The 21,462-nt window shown below is 34.0% G+C and overlaps 1 protein-coding gene across 3 annotated transcripts in view; it reads left to right on the top strand.

Moving 5' to 3' along the window:
• The window catches only part of BANK1 (B cell scaffold protein with ankyrin repeats 1), a 280,340-nt gene that overhangs the window by 105,907 nt on the left and 152,971 nt on the right, over window positions 1–21,462 (top strand). For all 3 annotated transcript variants that reach the window (XM_038582025.1, XM_038582024.1, XM_038582023.1), the window contains exon 6: window positions 2,773–2,878. In XM_038582025.1, the coding sequence (XP_038437953.1) occupies window positions 2,773–2,878 (106 nt within the window). The remainder of the gene's footprint in view (window positions 1–2,772; window positions 2,879–21,462) is intronic.

Genomic DNA, 21,462 nt, shown 5'->3' with positions numbered 1-21,462 from the left:
AAATAATTGTCTACATGGTAAAGGTAATTTTCTTCTTCTGATTTTAAAAACAGTGCTACTGCATTTTTAAAATTCAGTGCTATATAAGCTGTAGCATTTCTCAAATTAAAGTGTCATAGTGTCTCAGGGGAAGAAATGGTAGTTCTCAGATTCCTACTGGGAACTCTTACTCTTTTGAATTCTCATCTGTGTCTCGAAATATCAGTACTGGAAGGAATTATAGAGGTGATCTTATGCCTAACTTATACATGAGTGTGGTAACTCAATGACACACCAATCTGTCTATTAAATCTTATATACTTTGGGGAAGAAATGCCAAGTTTATCTCCTCATACAGAAATATCACTAACTAGATAATAGCCTATGCACAGCTCTCATGGCCGATGGCATAAGTTTTAAGGAAAATTTATAAACTCATGTTATGATTTTAATATTTTCAGGGCCTGTTTCATCAGTTTGCATAGCTAAGACATATTCTTTTTTTTAAATATTTTATTGATTTATCAATGAGAGACACAGAGAGAAAGAGAGAGAGAGAGAGAGGCAGAGGGAGAAGCAGGCTCCATGCAGGGAGCCCGACGCTGAACTCAATCCTGGGTCTCCAGGATCACGCCCCGGGCGAAAGGCAGGCACCAAACCACTGAGCCAGCCAGGGATCCCCAAGACATATTCTTTTTGAAGCTTAATGTACATAAAATAAAATATATTGCCAGTGATGTTTTGCGCCACCACTCTTATCAAAGGCTTCCTGAAAAGACCAAGTAATTAGTAATATGAAATTGTCACATCTATATTTATAGAATAGATTCCACTCAATATCAATACCCAACTACATAAATAATCATAATCATTCTTAAACTTATATAAGCTTAATTTAATCCACATAATAAACATTTCCATGTTAATTATTATAGGCCTTAGACAATTCCTTGTTGCTTACAGGATGAATTAGAAACTTTATATTATATATACAAAACTCTTTTTGAAATGCCCACTTCCTTCTTTGTCATTGTTCTGCAGTTTTATTGAAATTCCAAAATCCTTAACCAGATCATGCTACGATACCTCCATGACTATATGCAAGTTGTTTCTTTAATCCAGAATACTTTTTATATATGTAGCAATCTCACTTTAGCTCATCCCAAAAAACTTTTCTGACCATTTCATCCTGTGTGGAATTGAGCTGCTTCCCTTTGGCCTGCACTGTACACCCATAAAGATTTTCTATCATAGTACCTAGAACTTAATTCATTATCCATATGTAATTAGATGACCATGAATTCCTTGAAGATGAGTTTATTGTTGAATCTCTCCTCCTTTTTAAGGACAAAATGCTCCAAAGCTAATGGCTTCACATAGTCCGTAGCATTAAGTAGATTAATGTTGATTTTGCTGAGCATTCTTAGCCACAAGTTGAGAAGACTTTCATCTTCTCTCCTTACTTTTAAGGAGAACTTTTAAAAATCTAGAGAAGCCTGAACTGCTTTATTATTTAAAGCATGTGGATATGTTGACAAATAAATAGAGTAACAAAAATGTCTTTTGTTTCAATCCAGTCATTTAATTTTTGTGATTATGTATTGATAATAAGTCTAATTTTATTTGGAAATCATTTCAAAAATCTTAATTAGGAACTTTTGTTCACAATCCTCTCTCTATACCAATCTGGCAATCTTTATTGATTGGTCCACCTCCTTAGATATAGTTATCTATGTCTCAAGTTAAATTGGTCTCAGACATAGCTTCACAAAACACAATTTTAAAAGAATGGTAGCTCTGTAACCAGTTCGTCATCCATAGTAGAATTCTACATGGTTCATCCCCAAATGCTCAGTTTAGGAAAATAGAGTAGATATATGGTTATTCAATAGCTGGGGCAAGGGGAAACCAAGATGAATATTCTCCCTCACTTTGGCACAGAAATGAAATAATCTATTTAAAACTATTCCATTTCTGATGTTTAAATTGAAGAACTGGACTTATCATTTTATTATTTCTTTTATTAAAATGTGACATGTAGGGGCACCTGGGTGACTCAGCGGTTAAGCCTCTGCCTTCAGTTCAGGTCGTGATCCTGGGGTCCTGAGATCGAGTCCCACATCAGGCTCTCTATAGGGAGCCTGCTTCTCCCTCTGCCTATGTCTCTGCCTCTCTCTGTGTGTCTCTCATGAATAAATGAATAAAATCTTTAAAAAATAAAATAAATAAAAATAAATAAAATATAACATGTATTTTAACAAAATTTAGTTTCAAAACAAATTCCAGTGTTATCATTGATCTGATGTAATACTTTTTTAAATTAGTAAATATTTAAATAAAGTTACTCATCCAGACAAAAAGATTTTTTATCTATTGCATCTGTTTTTCCGTTGTTTTAATAACTGACTTTTAGGGTTACTTGGGTGGCTCGGTTGGTTAAGTGTCTGCCTTCAGCTCAGGTCATGATTCCAGCGTCCTGGGATCAAGTCCAGCATCAGGCTTCCTGCTCAGTGGGGGGAATCAGCTTCTCTCTCCCTCTGCTACTCCCGAGCTTGTGCTCTCTCTCTCTTGCTCGCTCACTCACTCTCTCAAATGAATAAATAAAATCTTTAAAAAAAATAACTGACTTTTAGGTAAGCCTCTAATATTTTGTACTTTCCTTTCAAAAGAGGTGTCAGTATTATTAGAAAGATTAACCAGTATTTACTCCAGCTAATTTTTATTATGTTGCACTAAGATGAGTTTCTATGTAAATAAATGAACTAAGAAAATTTCCTTTTCGTTTGAAAACAGAAGGACATGGATGAACTTGATGATATTCTCACATCCATATTCAAACATGAGATACCATATTATGAGTTTCGATCATTCCAACCTGAAATCGACCCACAGAAAGAATGTAAGTATTTTCCAGCTTCATCAATTATTCACTCTGTGCAACTATTTAATAAATATTATAGCTAGGAATATAGCTATCTGCATTGGTGATTAAATGTTTTAGACAATTCCCATCCCCTGGCAAGAAAGCACATTTGTAACAAACTTCTAAAGCTCCATTTGGTAAATTGTTTTATCACAAGCCCTAAAAATGTGCCTAACCTTTGCAATCAGCAAACCTGCTTCCTGATTCTTATTCTAAGGAAATTTCTAGATAATTGATAATGGAGATTGTTCATCATAGCATTATTTGTAATTACTGAAAGTAGAAATAACTTATTCTTCCAAATGTAGGTAATTGATTAAATAAATTTTGGCACATCCATTAATACAACAATCATAAACAAATTTTATTATGAACTGATTTGCTGGCTGGAGTGATGCTTTGATATATACTTAATTGAATAAAAGCAGGGTACATAGCAGTAGATAGAATGTGATCTGCTTAAAACAGTACATAGCTTTAGTAGTATATATGTTTATATATGTGATAGGTAGAAAGAGAGTCTGGACAAACATGCACCTGTTAACAATAGTTGTTCAATTTAAGGTATTACATCTTTTTTTTTTTCATTTTACTTAATCTGTGTTTTCTACAATGACTCTTATTTGTATCATAAAAAGAAATATGTATACGTATCAAGAAAAGTATATAGAGGAGCTACTACAAGAGAAATCATACTTCTAAATTTTATCATGAGCTCAGCAGTACGTTTTCAAAATTACCTGTTCCTATGTAGTTTGTTGACACACTGTTTATAATTCACTTATATGCCGACTATGTGCCATACACTATGATAGAGACATAATGGTGAGTAAGACAGGCATGAGGCTAAAGAATAGGAGAGGTCTAGTATAGGTATACTGTAGGACTATTTAGCAGAGGCTTTTTCTGTAGAGTTTCTATGCTATTTGAAGTAGTTTTATCCTCAGGTTGGCAAGCCTCAGGGAAACAGGAAGGGAAAGAGTAGGAGCCTGAAATCACCGGCAATTTTGAATTACCTAGATGTGCAAGAACCCCTAAGATGTTTACATTATGAGTTTACATTATGTGGAAAGGTTAATAATGGGCTAGTTTTGAATGAGAAATCTTGTGAGAATGGTGAAAACTTATTTTATTCCCCAAATGCATTTTAACAATATATAACTCACAAAAGTTAGACTTTAAGTTAAGGTAGAAAAGGAACATAACATGATATCTCACTTGAGACACTCATAATTTGATTGGGAAACAAGATAATGTATAAGTCATAATAGAAAGAAACAATGTACTAAACTCTATGGAATTGATTGCCTCAACAATAGGATTTTAGAGAAAAGCTGTATTATTTTTCAAGACTTGTTTCATAAAGGAGGTATGATCTTTACGTGAGTCTTGAATAACGTGTTCCAATTAGGAAAGAGAAAAGAAATAGGAATTCTATGCAGGAAAAAGTGCTGGAAAGATATGAGATAGAATTATTAAACAATTTTTCAAATTCCTTCAGCATTTGAATTTATTTAGGTTGTGGAATGAGAATTATGGAACTGAGAGAATGGAATGGCCTCTCATTTGTACGGGTTAAGAATTCTAGCTAAGTTTGAAAAGTGCTTGTTACCTTGTTTAGGCTGTAAAATGTGAATTTTAGAGTTAGAAATGATGGAAGAGCTCTGGTCCCTTATTTTTATAGAAAAAGAATTCTGGATACGTTAAATCACAGTTCCTGATAATGTGGATACAGTTAAACTTCTGCTTTTCTAGCAAACTTCCAGGTAAAGCTGATGCTGCTAGTCTCAGATCTTTCATGAGTACTAAGTGTTTAGAGCAGTGGTTCTCAAACTTAGTGAGTATTATGATTAGCTGTGGAGCTTTTAGAACATTTGATGCCTAAACCACATCCCTCTTCCACCCCCAAGTAATGAAGAATCTGGGAATGGTTCCAGCTCTCAGTAGTTTTTAAAGTTTTCTAGGTGATTCCAATGGGCAGCCAAGTTTATCCACCCCTTGTGTCTTCAACTTATTACAGATTTCTACAGGGAAGTAATTCATCTTCATACTGATCTTTGGCATAAAGAAAATACTACTCTCTCTTTACAAAGGCTATAAAATTAGTAGAGTCTGAAAGTTTTGAATCATTACTAGAATTTAATAATCATTATATATTTGAAAGAGATTTTTAAACATTTTTGAAAGAAAGCTACAAATGAAAAGTTCAATGTAATCTAGGTATTTCATTCAGAAACCTCATTGCTGGATTTTGTTAGATGACGGACGCTATTAAACCTGTAACATGCAAACAACCGTCATGATATGAGGCTTTTACTCCTAGTGGAAGTACAAAATAACAAAATACAAATCACAGAACAAAAATACCCAAGATAGACATGAATATGACTGCAGTCATGTTTTGCTTGCTTTCTTGACCTTATAATCTTGAATTAAAGTCAGCTTCAGAATACCTGGTCTTTAAGAACTTGCACCTGGATTTTCATAGTGTTCAAGTTAAATTGATGAGAAGATTTGAGAGGCCTTTATACACAAAGTGGAATTAATTCAACAAGAGAGTTTGGGAAAGAAATGGTAGGTTGTTAAGTAAGTTCTGTAGAAACATTTCTAGATATGAACTGAGCAGTAAGTTCAGCAAACAGTGAATCAGGTATAATTTCAGATATCTGTCCCTGAAGACAGTTCTACAATTATTTGGTGAAATATTTTGCTTATTAAATATTTATTATTTATTACTCTATATTTTAGATGAAATAAATTGGATGTTAGGACACTGTGTGAAGAAGATAGCCATAAGGAATCGGTAGGATGTACTTGAGGGGTGAGCCATGGAATTACATACAGATAGCTATGGTTCTTAAAAATATGATGCTAAATGCTATATTAATCAAAACTGTTATATCATTGTTTCATCCTCTTTTCTTCTCAAGTTGACTTTGGTAAATTCTGGGTTTAGTTCCCTGTCACTTCATTTATAATAAGTAAAATGTTATTCCTTGCCATTATGCCTTGGTCATTTTCACTCCTATCTACCAATTAATTTCCTTGACTTTTCTTTTCCCCAGGCAAGCAGAGTTGGGGTATATTATATCTCTATAATTAGAGATAACTCAAAAACTATATAGAAATCAAATCTACTTTAGTGTTCTCTTACCCTATAATGCTTTATTATTGATTTAAAATAATATTTTCCATTGAGGAGAATTTTCCATAAGAAAAAAATTCTCCCTAGGAGTAGAATAATAAAAGGGTTCTAAATGATCTTGCTATGTTAGTGTAACATAGAACTTTTGAACACAAAAGTCATCAAAATAATTCATGAACAACTTTCCAGTATGTGAATCATCAGGGGCTACGAAATCAATATATGGTATTTTAACAGGCAATTTTCTACTGAGACATGAGATACTAGAATAGGAAATATCAGAGTACATTCCTTAAAGCAAGAGTATGATTTTTGAGAAAATTCTGTTTTGGTTGTTGATTATATAACACACGTGGTATATATAAACACACGTGGTATGGGCCACTGTGAAATTGATTCGAATGCACCTGACATTGTGTGGTGATGAGACAGAGCAGCACAGCGGCCAGACAAGACTGCTTTAACCTGTCTGCAGCTCTCCCCTGTTTCAAGCTCTCTGCAGAGTTTTGGGAAAGTCTTGCTGTGGTAGTTACATGAATTTCCCTAACTTCAGAACCCTTCCAAGGACTGGGTCATAAAGAGACTCCCCTGTCATGGACAGGAAAAAATAAATAGCTTGGCTTTATTTATTTATTTATTTATTTATTTATTTATTTATTTATTTAAAAGGCTACAGCTGCTGGTTCAATCACCAATGGGAGTTAGTTCATGAAAAAGGAAACTAGGTTAATTTAAGGCAGATTATTTACCTACACCCAGAGAAGAGTACTGGTTTAATTAAGCCCATGCCAATTTTTTAGAACATGTCAAAACATATCCATTTACAACAAATAGCAGTATCTTAATCTAACATAAGACAGCATACACTTGCCAGTGACAACTGAAAGTATTAACTGGGAATATTACCTCCATATATGTCTATAAAATGTAGAGCATATAACTGAATATTAGGTACAAATGTAGTAGTCACTGCAGCTCTAAGATTTGTCATGAACTTGTAATAAGTTTAGGTTCATAGAAAATAGCTCATTTACCAAGGAGAGGAGAACCACATGCTATTGTGCTCTTTTTGTATCATCAAATAATTTAAACATACAGGAAAATATAGAGAACAATGCAAAAAACACCCTTGTATCCATCACCTCGCTTTTCCAAATCTTAACATTTTGTCACATTTGCTTCAGAGCTTCTATTTTTAAGAAATAAAATGCTAAATATCTAGTTGAATTTTTCTAAATCTCCCTCTGTGATTCCACACACTTGAAAAGTGACTGATTAAATTTCTTGTTTTAAATAAATTTCTTGATCATTCTCATGCAGTTCTTCATTTTTTCTAGATACATTTGTTTCCATAATTTATGTTGTACAGTTTTGTATATTTCATGTAAATGATATCACATTTTTCCCTTCATCTTACTATTTTTGCCCAATATAGGTTTTTTTTTTTTTTGTATTTATACACCTGTCTGGATACATTGCTATTACAATACGTTGACTATATTCCTTATGCCAGGCCTTATTCATTCCATAACTGGAAACCTGTATTCCTTTTTCATTTTAAATCATTTGAGAAGAAAATCAGAAGCAATGAAAAAATCAATCTGAAGGGTAAATGGTCAAGATTATTCCTTATTCTGGGATAAGAAGGAATAGGTGGTAGGGAAAGAAAAGGTCATGTAAACACACTTTAAATTAGTTACAAACACATCACTGTTTAGTAAATACACTAAATTAGGGATAGATTTACACATAACACTAACGTAGTAATTGAGTAATTTGGAGATTTAGTATGTAAATTGACTGTGAAATTACAGATTTTTTTTCACTTCATTTTCTTGATAACTCAACCTATAGGTATAGATTTTCACAACTTCTACCAAGGACATTTTTAGCATATTCTCAAGTTACTTTTGTGAGTTGATGGTTCAATTTTTATCAAATAATAATAAAATAAAACAACCACTTTGAATTCTTTAAAATGTTTTCCACTTGAATAACCAAAAAAGAGTTATTCCTTTAGTATTATACCACTGTTACTCACTTTTACAGTATTTCTTTGAGGATTCTTTATTTCTCCAGACATGAAGTTTGAAAAGTTATGCTTATAAGCATCATAACTGTGATTGAAGAATGTATATATTTTTTTTAAGTAAGACAGAAAAGAATGAAGGAAGCTAAAAAGATAATGTTGATACCAGGTCCAAAATTTGGCCTTTTTCACACTTAAATTATTCTCCAGAAAAGGAAGCACCACTGGCCTTGAGTCCATAGAGAGCATAGATAAGAAAGAACAGTATGTCCTACAGAATCAGAGAAACCTTCCTGGTCTTAAGATGTATCCTAACACTGTGAAGATAAGCAATGTGCTATCTGGAGTCAAGCAACTTTTTATGATGGTCAGCCATTCACATTTCAACAACATTTGTAATTCTTTCTCATTATGCCCATTTCCATTACTGTAACAACACATATTCTATAATATTTGAGAATTTTGTAATTATAGATGAAAAAGATGAGCCTTCAAATGTAATATATTCTCAAGTTAAGAGAATTTTGATCTAAAAGATTATATTAAGCAATCTTAGGTTTTCATTCATATTATAAGTGTAAACAAAGTTTCTCCTCAAACTCTGTATCAATAGATAGTATCTGTAGAGCAATCTGTAGAGCAAATAATGGGAAGAATTATAGACTTTATTTATTCATGACAGACAGACAGAGAGAGGCAGAGACATAGGCAGAGGGAGAACTAGGCTTCCCGCAGGGAGCCTGATGCAGGACTACATCCCAGGACCACAGGATCATGACCTGAGCCAAAGGCAGACACTCAACTACTGAGCCACCCAGGTGCCCATAATTATAGTTTTGAGTAACTCCCCAGGACCCCCAAAATTCTGCAAAAAAATCTAAAAGTAACTGGAAATACAGACTAATTCAGAGTGAAATAAAGCACTACACAGAAGAAACAGAAAAGTATCAATTAACTGCCTCATAGGTTCATTTTCCATGGTAGTGAGACTGAATTTCATTTTTATATGCCCTTCCCCCATTTTAAGCATCTCCAAAGTTGTAGGATGTGTTCACACATACACACATTAGTATATGAATAGAAGCCTATAGGACAAAATTGTGACTAGAGCAATGTATAATACAAGGGACAAAATAGCAGATAAAAAAAAAACAAAAAAAAAAAAAGTAACAGACCAGGCTGAGAATCCAAAGTATGTGGTAACAGCAGGGTTAACAGCACATGATAAAGAACAATAGAGGCTTAAAAGCTGAAGTAGTAGGCTGCATTGTGTCTAGCTGCTTTCGTAGCGTTTCTATCCTGAGAACCAGTTTCTGACTTGGCTCATTCTGGAAGCCAGAAAGGTGAGCTGGAAAGGCAAAAGTTGTATCCTTATGGAAGAAGTTGTTGATAATAATGGAAATATGGGAAATAAATGTGACCTCTACCCATGATACCTGACTGACTATAAGAAGTTATTTCCTCCATGCTCATTATCCACAGAATCTGAATAGACATTACCTCTATAAGAATATGACATGTGATGCATGGTTGAAATATTATTTCTAACAATGATTATTTCTGAGATTGCTGTAAGACTGTACATTCCTCCAGGAAATAAAAGTATATGTATTTTAGCATTAAGTTTTGTCTTCTATTGTAGACTTTACCATTGACAACCTGAAAAGATATTTTAAAATATGTAAGTCAGGGGTGCCTGGATGGCTCTGTTGGACATCCTACTCTTGGTTTCGGCTCAGGCCATGGTCTCAGGGTTGTGGGATTGAGCACTGAGTCAGGTTCCACTGGTCCCTACAGTGTCTGCTTGGCCCTCTTCCTTCCTCTCTGCCCCTTCCCCTACTCTCTCTTTCTCTTTCTCTAAAATAAATAAAATATTTTTTTTAAAAAATGAATAAAATATGTAAACTAAGACAGAAGAGGGAATCTCTTGGAGAAACAGTGAATAGAATGGAGAAGAAGTACTACCCCAGACATACTTTGTATATTTTACAGTTTTATTAGCAATCTGTGAGGTTAACCTCAGTTTTCCTGGATGTCCACTGTTGCTTAATTATTTGAACCAAGCCCCATTCTTTCTTGTATTTAGCATTTTGCTCATAAACTTTAGTGGACATCAGAATTCCTTGGAAGGTTTGCTAAAACCCAAATTTCTGGGCCCTACTCAGAATCTCTGATACAGTAGGTCTGGGATGGGCCCAGGAATTTCAAATTTCTCACAAATTCGTAGATGATGCTGATGCTACTGGTCTATGAGTCACCAATGAAAACCGCTGAGTAAACACAGCAATAATTGGCAGTACTGTCATATACATAAATAAAATTGACACGAATCCAATTAAAGTCAAGATAGCAGATTTATTTTTATCTTATCATTCCATGTCCCAGAATTTAAAGTCTGGCTGCAAATGAAGTAATCTTAGAGTGCTTATCTAAGAAATATATTTTGTGTGTATCATTAGAAAAAACAAAAAAACCCTCATGAATTTTTAGACGTTAATGAACTCTGCTTTATAATAGGCACTCTTCCAAATACTGAGGGAAGGTAGAGGAATATGAAATCAGTAAAATACAAACCATACATTCAGAGGGCACCAATGACAAGGGAAGAGAAGACGTCACAAAAATAAGTGCCACTCATAGAGTGTATGCTCTACTAATAAGAGCTAACATCCACATTTTGCATACTCTATGTGAAGAACAATTCTAAGCACTTTATTTACCTTAACTCATTTAATTCCTCACAAGAATCCCTAGGAAAGACAGTACCTGTCTTGATTTTCTACTTCTGATCTGTAGTATCTGACAGCAGAATGGAAGAAATGACATATGAGCTTTCTGAATATGCTGCTTGAATTCTCTACTCAAATAACCAAGACACATATGTTATTCTTCTCTGGGTCCACACAAAAAAATAAAGGGTTTTCAGAGACAAAAGTAATAAGTTTAAATATGTAAGTTTATCATAGAGTTAGAGAAAATACATAAACATTGTCCATTAGTAACTGGTAACAGGAAAGAGGCTCTGTAATAGCCATTTAATAAGAAAAATACATGCATGGGTTAGCCTCAATTATATACACACACTCACAATGGAAGTGGACCTTTTATTATAAATTGAATAAGTTATTACTTAAGGAATTTCTTCTTACATTTGCAGGTGATGTGCAGTAGTGATTTGTAGTGTCACTGCATGTGTAAAAACTCATTCTATTGCTCTGAGAAGGATAGTAACTCAAAGACACAAAATAGTTTTTATGTCTTGTAGCCATAAGTTATGGTTTACCAAACCCACCATGGTCATTTTCTTCACCTCATTAGGCAGGATGCTCCAGAGAAATAGAATAGATGTATTAAGAGAGACAAAGAGACAGAGGGAGGTTTACTTTAAGGAACTGGCTCATGTGATTGTGGCGCTGGCAATTCTGAAATGTGTACGTCATTCCAGGGGGCTGGAAATTTCAGCAGGAGTTGGTTTTGTTGCCCTGTGGTGACCTAGGAGCTAAGTTTATAACCACTATGCTCTACTCAAAGGCCCATATGTCTAATTTAACTTATTGCTATGTAATTTATTGTGACAGCTACCTCATCAACACCCACACCTATACTTTTCCATGACCACCATTGTCACTTTCCCTAATAAATTTCTCTTTCGCTTACCTTGTAACTTTGGAGCCATGAACCTGAATGTTATCTTAAATTCACCTCTTTCTTCAGCAGACTCAATCAAGTCCTACTAACTTTTCTTTTAACGTGTCTGATATTTCTGTCCTTCCTTGTCCATTCCAGGCTGTCTCCACTCTAATTCAGGCCATCAGTTACTTCTTGTTCCTGAAAAAATCTTCTAGCAGGTATTTCTAACATGTTTCATTTTCTATCCTACACTTCAGTGCTCCCCAAACATTCTTATGTTCCATTTTTATTCTGTCCCTATGTTATGTATGATGGTGCTTCCAAAGGCATCTTAAGCTCTAACCAGTCCATTTATTGTTTCCAATACTGCCCAGATTTTCCTCCTTGCCTTAGTTCATTTTTATTATCAAAATTATTTAACTTTTTTTTTAAAGAATAAATCCATTGCTAAAGACTATAAGAAGTCCTCAAAAATGCTGAATACTCTTGACTACTGAAATCAAGCATTCTTGCCTGATATGTTGATTTACTGCTTCGTGGTGCATATCTTTTGATTTCCATGTGCAACCCATACAAAGGCCAGTGGACAGCTTTCTATCTGTAAGTCATAGCCTCATGGGAGAGTGTACAACTTTATCCAGAGGGCTTCCACACTTAGATTGTTCTAGGTTTCCTGATTCTTTCTAGACACCATTCTGCTTCTTCCTCGCTTCTTAGTGTTTTATATTGTCAAGATTCATCAGAGACAAAGTTAGTGATTTTCAAAAGTCATTTTTAAATGAACACAGAGAAACAGAATACAGTCACACATCTAGAGAAATGAAGTTTCTAGAGACTTCTTATTTTATTTATTTATTTTAGAGATTTTTTATTTTAAACAGAGATTCGCCACAGATTGATTGGATTGGTTGAACTTGGAGCAGCCTTACTTGGGGCAGCATTACTCTTTTTATTACTTCATCACTGAGTTTGATACTGGAAAATGGATAATAAACCTGTTCAAATGTTGTAAGATTTAATTTTAATTGATATCATTCCAAGAACTGTTAAATGAGGACTCTGTATGCTCCTTTGCTTCTTAACATCACCTTTAGGCATGGGGTCCCAGCTCCCAGGCTATTTATTGTGGCCTCATGGATTGCTTCAGTCTTCTTTTGCATGCTGCCTTATTTCACCCTGGCCATTCCTGGCCCACTGCCCTGGATGAGAAGATGTTTTACAGTGTGTCCTCAAATACTCTTTCTCTGGGATCAGACCATCTTGCGTCAACCTGCTGCTTAATGTTCTTCTGCTCTGCTATCACTCATTCCAACACTATGTGTCTGTGATTCCTCCTTTTCAACTCCTTTCATTCATTAGTTGTCATATTTCCTTCCCTTTTCCTTTCTCTTCCTTCTTCCTCTTTTCCTCTTTCTCCTCTTATTACTACTGCTGCTAATTTTTGGTGGATTCTATTTGGGTACTTAGGAACAATGAACTTTTTCTGGATTCAAGGTCACATGCTCCATTCATTTCCCATGCTTCATATCAGTTATCATTCATATGTTTTGCATGCCAGAACATCAATCTTCCAGAACTTTATTTTTTTTAGTTTTATAAAACTCCCAAATTTTAAGCATTTAGTTACAACAAAATATACAGAATCTACCAAAATTAATAAGATGTACAATCACTCAAAGGAATTTGTATTATCTGAGAACGGCACGGTAAGGATTCCCTTTCATACTAGATTTTTCCTATTGTTTTGTCTAAGCATGGTAAGTGGGAAAATAGGCAAAACAGAGTCATGCCCTAGGACTGTCCTTCCTACTTCCAGAGTGGTTGCCAGTGTGGACTCTAAACATGCCCAGTTTGGATTTTAACTTTGTAGGCTCTAAACACAGAGACAAGCAGGGAGAATGCCTCAGAAATCATAAGGTGAGATATTCACAGGTTCCTCTTCTAGCCCTATGCCTTTCCTGGCCTCACTCTGAAGCAACACAAAGGACTGCACTCAGAGACTCCTTCACTGTGTGGAAGAAAGAAAAGAAGGCACCATATTTTGAAAATTTCTAGCCGTGTTGCAATGGGAAACAAATTCTGAACTCTCTCTCCAAAAGGAGAAGGGGCTTTAGATTGCATTAAAATGCAATTGATTGTCATTGTTCACAGTAGTTACATATTATACAGTCGCTGAATAGAGAATACTGAACATTGCTTTAGGAAAAATATAGGATTAGTTTCTTGCAAACCTCTGGTCACATTTTTGTCAACCCATCAATACATAAACTCATTTTTTTGCATGTTTCTGTTTAAAAACACAGCATTTATATGTATTTTTATTCATTAACATTGAACTCATTAACAATATCATTTGATTCATACCTGAACAAAGTTTATCTAACATACTTATTTTCTTCATAAAGCATATCACAGCCTTCTTGTGCTTGGGAACACCAAACAACACCTCTGTATTGTGCCAGGGAGCCACTTTGTAAACAACTAAATCACCACCAACATCCAAAAAAAACCCCACAAAAATGGGAAACATGTAGCACTACATAGACCACAAGGAAGACATTTGTTTAAAGTATGAGAGTTGAAATTAGAAGGCAGGGTGTTGCCTTGTTTGGACTCAGCTGGGAACATGCACTTTGGGTGACTCAGATTTTTCACTGCTCTTCACATGTATACAAAGACCACAAAAGGGCCACAAATTTTGGTTTAGGGGTGGTGGGACACAAATAAATTTTTGTGAGTTGGAAAATTTGCAAATATGGAATTCCTGAATAGTGAGGCTCAATAGTAGTTGTTTGTATGAAAGAATACATTGGACCTAGGTTTAATAGCTTATTGATTAAATGTTATTATCTTCATTTAAATGTTGAGAAAATCGTGATACCAAGTTCAAGTAGCTTATCCAAATAACATCATTAGTAAATGCTAGAATTGGGATTCTATCCATTTAATCTGGTTTCAAAGCCCTAATGCTTAAGCACTAACTGCATGATATTGACTCCCAAATTAAGTAAATATTAAGTTTTAGAATTTTAAGATTTATAATACTGAAAGATGTTATTTTGAATTTTATGTATTAAGATGAAACCAGGATTCATTTGAATTTAATGCTGATTAGGAATTTAACTGTTTTAACTAAAAAAAAAAAAAATCTGTTAAAAATCTTTAAAAAAAAATCTGACATGAAGTTTCCTGAAACAATTAACAAGGGACATACAAAATGGATACAACTTTCAATATTTTCTCATAAATTTTAAGAAGCTATTTTATTTTTTTAAGATTTTATTTATTTATTCGAGACAGAGAGTGAGAGAGGCAGAGACATAGGCAGAGGGAGAAGGAGGCTCCATCCCAGGATCCTGGGATCATGACTTGAGCCAAAGGCATATTCCCAACCACTGAACCACCCCAAGAAAATATTTTAGTAACAAGAATATAATTGCAATAGTTAGTGAGGTAAATACAAAATTGAGTTTAATACTAAAGTGTACTTCTGTGTACTTCCCACTCGTATTTTATGTAATACAAAAGATAACAACAAAACTGCAGCAAGGGTATTGATGGACCATTATTTCCCTCTTGCATTTAATTTACATTGTCAAGGCAGTTATTTTTTGTGCTTGAATTTCTTTTTTTTTTTTTTTTTTTTTTTTTTTTTTGTGCTTGAATTTCTAACTAGGATTTTATGTTTACTATTTCGACAGGGTTGAAGAATGGTACCTCACATGTAGCATTTGTGGTTCTCCTTTCATAGAACGGATTGCACCCAGCAATGCTGTTTTGCAGATCCACAGAAATATGAATGTTTTTATCAGAATCCAAATCCTATGATGAAAGAACAAAAATTATTAGCTTTCTTCAACCTTCATAAATATTATCCTTACTCTTTTAATTGATATCTCACCTATGACATGACTTCTTACCCAGAGGAAAATCAGAAGTCCCCAACCCTCTAATTTTATACATGAAGAATCAGAGGTTCAGGGAGACAAAGGAATTTTCTTAAGCATTACAGATTTAGTGGCTGAGCTTAGATTAGAAAGCAGATATCCTGACTCGTCTCCTCTTTGTTGTGTGCTTCATTATTTTGTCCTAAAGTGGCCACCTGGTCATTCTACTTTGAGTGAATAAATATTTATGATTCTAGATAGTGATTTATGAGAACAAATGGATTACATGATCATGCACTTCCAGTTTCCATAGTCATCTTTTAAATTTTTAAAGCTTATATTCTAACTTTGGGTATATTCCCCATTCTATTATTCTGGTGAGCAGGATTAATCTTTTGAAAGCTTTGGTTTGATTACTTCAATCTAATTATTGGCCACCTTTTATAGGGATTACCTTGAACTGTTAGAAATGGCTCAGCACAAATATATGACTCAATTTCTTTACTATGTACCAATTTATTCATTTTTATTTGCAAAAACTACTGAAATTGAAATTTCCTTGAAAATGAGAGACATTTAATTCTGTTCTTTGAAATTACCATTCAACATACTTTCGTTGAAACAACTGAAACTTGAAAATGTATTTCCATTAAAAAAGTCAAAAGCAAACTGACTATACTTTAATGTGAATTGTTGCTGCTTATTTACACCAAGAATATAAAAACAGATGCAATGAATCTTGATTAATTCAATGAAAACTTCCATGAAATTAAGCAGATGATAGATTAAGCAAACTTTACATGTTTTTTATATCTTCCTAAGAAATCCATTATTTTAATCTAATAAGTAAGATGATAAGCTGCTTATAAAATAAATTTAAGTTTAAGAAAATTGCTAAATGGGGATGCCTGGGTGGCTCAGCGGTTGAGCATATGCCTTCGGCTCAGAGCGTGATCCCAGCCAGGATCCAGGATCAAGTCCCACATCGGGCTCCTTGCAGGGAGCCTACTTCTCCCTCTGCCTGTCTCTCTGCCTCTCTTTCTCTGTGTCTCTCATGAATAAATAAATAAAATCTTTAAAAAAAAGAAAATTGCTAAATGGTGTATGAGCTAAGACTAATAGGATTTCTGTTTCTCCTTAAGATGTACATCACAAGAGTCTACTGCTCCCATTGTAACAAGAAGCAAGATGATTTTCCAAATCAGTCTCTTTTTTTAATCCAGCTGAAAGTCAATGACAAAAGAAATCTAAATAAACCAAATTCTAAAAAGGGACCAGTCCTTCACAAGAAAAAAGAAATTCAAGACTTCCTTCTTCCCTTACAGAGCAATCCACTATTGATGAGAAGTAAAGAGAAACCAGCTAAACATTTAGCAAACTTTAAATGGCTTTATTAGGCTAGTGTGATGGACAAAAATCTCAAAAAGCCCAATTACAGATCACCCAACACCTCTCTTGTAGGCTGTTATAAGTGCATAGAGCTATTAAACCAAGGGCTGGAGGGCAGGAAAGCTGAGAGAGATCCTTGAAAATATTCTGAGTCTTCCCTGAAGGCCCACTAGTGACTGCTGAAAAGTGAAAGGGGGACAGGTTTGCTGAGACAAATCCCACCAAAGCTTTTACCTATAGAAAGCAAGTTCTAAATACAGAGAGGCATAAAAGCTGGAAGAAATACCTCCAAGTGATTGGGATGGGATGGTAAGGAGTCTGAGTGTACTACAGAGGCCCCACAAAATCTGAGAGAGATATTTTGATGTGAAGAAGTCTGGAGGCAGGACTGGAGGAAAAAAAAAAAAGAATTATCTGCTAACCCAAAGGTGACACCCAAGCCACTGAGGTTTCTTGAGTCTTAATAGGGCTCAGATCCCAGGTTGTGTGGAAGAAAGCTGTGATCCTGCCCTCAAAATATCTGAAGCCAGTTGTTAATTGAAGCTAAGTAAAGATGCAAAAATGACCAAGCTCAGTTCACCTACAGATAAATTTGACTCTGATCCCAAGTGTTGTTGTCTGACTAAAGAAATGGTGTGCCTTATTCTGGGGGTAAATATAATTTACTTCAGTTCTTTAATACAATGCTAAGTGTATAACAAAAAAATTACAGGAACTATGAAGAAGGAGTAAAAGGTGATTCTTGGTCAAGAAAATAGACAGTGATTAGAAGCAGATTCAGAAATGTTCCAGGGATCCCTGGGTGGCGCAGTGGTTTGGTGCCTGCCTTTGGCCCAGGGTGCGATCCTGGAGACCCACGATCGAATCCCATGTTGGGCTCCCGGTGCATGGAGCCTGCTTCTCCCTCTGCCTATGTCTCGGCCTCTCTCTCTCTCTCTGTGTGACTATCATAAATAAATAAAAATTTTAAAAAAATCTTTAGAAATGTTCCAGATGTTGAAATTTTTAGATGGACCATTAAAATAATTATGATAAAATGTGATAAATTCTATTGTAAAAGTTGGGCAACAAGAATTAATTTTAAATTAAAATTATTTTTATCAGAATAGAAATTATCATAAAAAAGGAAATCCTAGAAATATACAATATCAGAAAAATTTTTTAAAAATTAGATGGGCTTACTTATAGACAAAACAAAGAAGAAAAGAGAATCAGTAAACTTGAAGACAGTCCAAATAAAGTATTCAAAACGAAAAAGAGATGAAAAATCTAGACTCAAAATAAAGCCATAAAAAAGAACAGGCTCAGTTCATCTACATATCAATTTGATTCAATTCTGATCCAAGCTGTATAGGATAATATTAAATAATCTAACATATGTGTAATTGTATTCCCTTAGTAAAGGTGACAGAATGAGGCAGAAAAATATTTGAAGAAATATTGGCCAAGAATGATCCAAAATTGATGATTGACATCAATCCACAGATTCAGTAAGCCCTGTAACTCCCAAGCAGACTAAATACAAAAATATATACCTACACACATCATAGTTAAACTGCTGAAAATTAAAAGTAAAAGTAAAATCTTAAAAGTAGCTGTGGGGGGAGAAGGAGAAGGTGAGGAGTTTGTGTTGGAGAAAGCGCATTCCATACAGGAAAACAATTGTAAAAATGATATCTGACTTCTCATCAGCAATAGAGGCCAGAAGACAATGCAATACATAAGTATATATGGTTCCACTTATATGAAATCCAAGAATAAGTAAAACTTACCTATGTTGATAAAAATTAGAAAGTAGTCCACTTCTAAAGTGGAGAATTGACTAGAATGAGACATGAGAGAATTTGCTGTGGTTATCACAGCTTTCTTTAGCTTATTTTCGGTTGTGGTTACTTGAGTGCAAAGAATTGTTAAAACTCATCAAACTCATCAGTGCAATTTGAAACTATACTTTTATAAAAAAATTTAAGCCCTAGAAACATAAATATCTTTAAAAAAGAACTATAGTGATCGTGTGATTGCAAACATACCTGTTCCAGATACAGAGGAATCCATTCATATCTCAAATTCTCATAATTACCAAATCAGGGTGAAAATATAAAAAGTATGATTTTATAAATAGTATATACATAAAATCCTGTACTAGTTCCTAACATAATCATACCTGTATTGACATAAATTCTTTTATTCATATATAAAATATATTATATCCACATACTGAGTATATTTAATTTGATGTTCTACAAAAATAATGCTAAAGATCATGATCTAATTAACATTAAAATAACTAATATAGCTCCTATGAATCATTTCAAATTCTTTAAAAAGTTAATGCTTTCATATTTTAATTAAAAAAACTCAAATTAGAAATATTTTAGTTATTGACCATGTATATTAGCAGGCTGAGCATTCCCTACTTAATGAAAATAAGCAGACAAAATAACCTCACTCAAGATAATAAAAGCATTGCTGTAAATGATCATTTAGGCCAGTTTAAAACCAATTCACCATTTTATAAAAGAGCAGCTATTCTAGGGGCAGATTATCAGGATGGTCAGTACTTTGGAATAATGAAAAGAATCAGGGAACTTAAGGTTGGAACAAAGATGAATTAGGACAAGGATGCTTTATTTGACAGAGAAGAGAGAAAGGGAAGAAAACTAATATTTTTTGAGCGTCTGTTATGTTTCAGACACTTCTCTGGGCACTTTTTCTATGTCCAGTCACTTAATTATCTTGATAGCCCTATAAATTTGGAAGAGAATTAAGTAATTAGTAGCTTGTTGAAGTTCACATACTGAATACTGACTCTAAGCCTGTGCTCTTGTGACTATTATATTCTATATTGCCCGAAGGATATGAATACATGAGAATTGAGAAGAATTACCTTTCACCTCAACAGAAGTAATAATTGTCTAAAATCAGTGTTGTCTAATCAAGACACAGTCTGCCTTAAGAAGTAAAGGACACTGTCTCTAGAGGTAGGCAAGCAGTACCCAGAGCATCTCGTATAAATTCTAGGAATACAATTCTAATACTGGGTAGGAAACTGGAAAGATACCCTTTAAGGCTCTTTCATGACTATAACTTCACAAAATATATTAGTATATTAGTGGATTTTAAGCTACCACTAAAAATGAAGTAAATAAATGGAAAATAAAGAAGCCAACCTTTAAACCTGTAGCACCCTTTAGTATCATCACTATAAACTTAAATCAGCAGAACTTCCATTTTTGTATCAGAAAACACAGTTTAAAGTAGCACAACTATTAAAAAATGTACCCTGAAAAGTCATGAACACTTGTCACGGTCCTGATTACTCTCTTTGATATACAAGAGAGATTCTTAATGAAGGTGGTTGTTGATTCTAATATTATAGTACCTTAAGCTTGAGGGATTTACTGACAGGAAGTCAGTGAGGTTAAAAAGTGACTGCATTCTCATAATGATTAAACATTTATTTAACGATAAAAACATTTTAAGCTGCATTGACGGTGATTTAAAAGTTCACCAGAATAGCAATGTGGGGGAATAATGCATAATGCATTGATTGCCAGGTGATGGTTTTTTTGCTTATTGTATGATGTGTCAATGAGAGAGATGACCAAAGGCATGTAAAAATCTGACATTATCATGTAAATATTTTTTCATTAACTTTGTCCTGGTTTAATGATCGAAAATTTTGTTTATGGTACCTTTTAATGAATATAAATAAAAATTATATCTTAATACCTTTTTAAGAAACTAGATTTTTATTTCAAAAATGGTACTACTTTAGACAGTTTCAGCTTTCACAAGCTCATCTTCATAAAATATTTGGTAAATTTTGACACACTGCATACCATATAAGAAGGAACCGGTGTATTTATTGTTGAAATATAACCATGGAATTTACCTATGGCCATTTAGTATTAACACATTTTGAAGGGTAAAATATTTCCTTACAGTAAGTTCTTAATGTATCCTAGAGGTTTATGTTTTGTTTCCTATTAAACCATAAAAACCAATAAGCTAAATAATTTATTCTGCCCTGAAACACCCAAGTGAATTTAAAACTCAAAATCTAACTCCCCTTATTTCCCTTTTTTCCCCTTTAATCTACAAAATAGCAAAGAGGTAAATAAAGCCAGTTTCAGTTTTCTAAAACATTATGGTAGAAAATTGACTTTTGCTTTGACACCTTCGTTTCTGTTGCTGTAAGTCTTTGCATTACTTGCTTCTGATAATGCCACAGCTATTCAAGCAAGCTGGTGTGTAATTTCTATAACACATTTTTTCCAGCTAGGTGTGAAAATATAGAATAATAACAAACCATCACTATTCTGTGTGTGTTTTGTCATTGCAATAGCTGCTTGCATTCACCATTTTATAATTATACATAATTAATACTTCTAATTGATAGCTAACAACTAATTATGAAATTCAAACTCCAAAACATTGATACAAAAGCTGTAAAATCCTGATGGAAATTTCCATACTA

Source organism: Canis lupus, chromosome 32 (genome assembly GCF_011100685.1).
Source record: "Canis lupus familiaris isolate Mischka breed German Shepherd chromosome 32, alternate assembly UU_Cfam_GSD_1.0, whole genome shotgun sequence".
NCBI classification, from domain to species: domain Eukaryota; kingdom Metazoa; phylum Chordata; class Mammalia; order Carnivora; family Canidae; genus Canis; species Canis lupus.
The sequence above is the reverse complement of the archived record's forward strand: the minus strand, read 5'-3'. Positions and strand labels throughout refer to the sequence as shown.